Here is a 2,592-nt window from a genome sequence, read left to right on the forward strand (position 1 = left end):
TTCCCCCCCCCCCCCCCCCCCCCCTCGCCCTTCCATCATCCTCGTTTTTTGATTCAATTTGATTACGAAATAGAAAATCATATAAATATGCTTACTCTTCTACCACTTCTCCTCATTAGCTACCAATGTCTTGCCAACATGTTGTTACGGATTTCGTGTTTTGTTTTGTGGTTCTGATCGTTATTACTTGTTTTATTTCTAAGACACTTTAAGGTTAATTGGTAAATACCTAGAAGATTTCATCTTCACTAATATTTGAAATATCTAAAATACCCTGCACCACCCCACCCCCTAACCATTCCTGGATTGAAAAATTACAAAAAAGTCTACTCACCATGATGTGGGTGATGATCTTCACGAATTGAACTAATGGCTGTCGAAGATGGAACAATAGAAACGGTATTGCCAGTGGTTGTCGAAGATTTCTGGATCTGGCCAGATTGCATCATATAGTTCTTAGCTTCAGAATAAACGTCGACAGTTTCTGGATTCATCTGCAGTAATCCATTGTTGCCATAGAGTAGTCCAAGTTCCCGGGCCTCGTTCTCTTCTTGGGCTTGTTGGCGTCTCAAAGCTACCTGCGCCGCCATCACCCTTTGTCGTTCTGCTATCAACGTACATTTGGCACAGACGCAGTCACGCCATCGACAGTAACGTTTATGTCCTTTTAGTGCGGAAACGACTCCGTGATTTCGACAACGAGCACATTTTGGGGTACGTGGATATCTATCAGAAGCCTTCATAAAGATCGGCGGCGCGTATCCTGGACTGGAAACATCTCCGGAGCCTTCGTTTCTTCCTCTTTCTTCATCCGAGGAGCTCATTTTCTCGAGTGTCTAACGTTCGATCTGAAACAACGGCCGCTTGTAAATAAATTGTCAATATACTAACACTGGATATTAACCAAGTTTAACTTCAATTAGTAGGTGATTATTGGTCTAATAAAACCATTAATTCAGTAAACACTGAGCTAGTCTGTGATATTAACACTGTACAATATGTTAACAACGGTAATATTGTCGGTTAGTCTTTCAACTATGAACAGTCAAATTCTTAACACTAGGAAGTCCCATCAGTATCGACACTGTTCACAGTTCAACGTTCACTCAAACACTGTTGGATGTCCTAAAGACCATGTAGAGTATAACAGGTAATATTGTCAATATCCACTATATAAGTGTCGATATTAGGTGGGGGTGACGACTGAGTAACGACTATAATAGCAAGTTTCAATCTCAACACGTCCATAAATCAACAATTTCTAATGTCTCTGTTACAGCTAACTATATTATAGTAATATCAAGTCGTGATACGCCTTCTACCGACAGTTAACATGTCAGCGACACTGTCATTACATTTACCTTTGTAATACGACCGCACTGATTGGCCAGGTATAAATACGGTGGGCGTAAACTTGTGATTAGTGGGCGGAACTCGTGAATAGCGGGCGGTGTCATTACAATGTGTCACTCTTTTGTAATTGTGAGAAATATGTCGTATTTTGTATCAACAATGTCTTCACTTTCTCACGAACGATATATTATTATATTATCATATTTTCCGCCCACAAATTTAGAGAAAAGTTCGAATATTTTACGTTTTTTTCACCTTAATTTCGTTTGTAGATGAGTAAAATTTCAAATTCGGGGTTGATTGATCGGTGAGATAATTGATCCTAATCGATAGTAAAATCTGGGAAGGGATTTTAAAAGATATTTTAGATGATAACATAATCAATTATTTTTTGTTACTTCAAACGAGTTTAAAATCTGAGGTAAGCTTTGACCTCGTCCCTCCTGTTAAAATACTGTGAGAAATTTCGACCATTCCCAAGTTTTGAAAAGCATTAATATGAATCCAAGCAACATTTCAGTTCTAAAAGTATGACTAAACGGAAGGATGACAAGGTTCGTTGACACGTGGCGTTATCAGATTATAGGATCTGAATTGAGCTAAAAATTGTATGAAATGAAATGGTGTTTGAAGTCCTACATTTCTGCAAGATTATGTTCAAGAAAAAGGACAACGCCATGCAGTGATATGACTGAAAATTTGAAGCAGTCAACAGCTTACAAAATATTGAGCTATCATGATAAATATAAAGCCATGAAATACAGCTATGATACGCAGTTACCATAGAGATCTAGCAAGTTAATCAGCTATGATGTACAGCATATATATAAAGTTGCAATATAGAGATATACAATATAGAACTACGATAGAGAGAGTCAAATATATAGATACAATATAGAGCTACTTTATAGAGCTAAGAAACAGAGCTACGATCGGCAGCCAGCCAATTAAAGACTAAAACAAAGCTATGATACAGAGCTACAATATAGAACTACGATAGCAGGAGTCAAATATATAGATACAATATAGAGCTACTTTATAGCTAAGATACATAGCTACGGTCGGGAACAGAGCATAATGCACAGTTGTAATATAAAGTTACAATATACAGCGATGAAACAAAGCTAAGATACAGAGTTACTATGATGAGCATTAACATAAACTTATAATACAGAGCTTACAAGGGGAGCCACAGAACTAAGATGTGTAGTTACGATACAGAGCTACATAGAGCCATGA

At 37.6% G+C, this 2,592-nt stretch overlaps 1 protein-coding gene across 1 annotated transcript; it reads right to left on the reverse strand.

The window, feature by feature from the left end:
• Positions 1-572: 572 nt before the first annotated feature.
• Positions 573-722, reverse strand: LOTGIDRAFT_80706 (hypothetical protein; the record flags this gene model as incomplete). The annotated part of the gene is made up of 1 exon (XM_009050406.1): positions 573-722. A coding segment is annotated over one exon (150 nt), but the record flags the coding sequence as incomplete, so codon positions are not given.
• Positions 723-2,592: the final 1,870 nt, after the last annotated feature.

Source organism: Lottia gigantea (assembly GCF_000327385.1).
Source record: "Lottia gigantea unplaced genomic scaffold LOTGIsca_15, whole genome shotgun sequence".
Lineage (NCBI taxonomy): Eukaryota > Metazoa > Mollusca > Gastropoda > Lottiidae > Lottia > Lottia gigantea.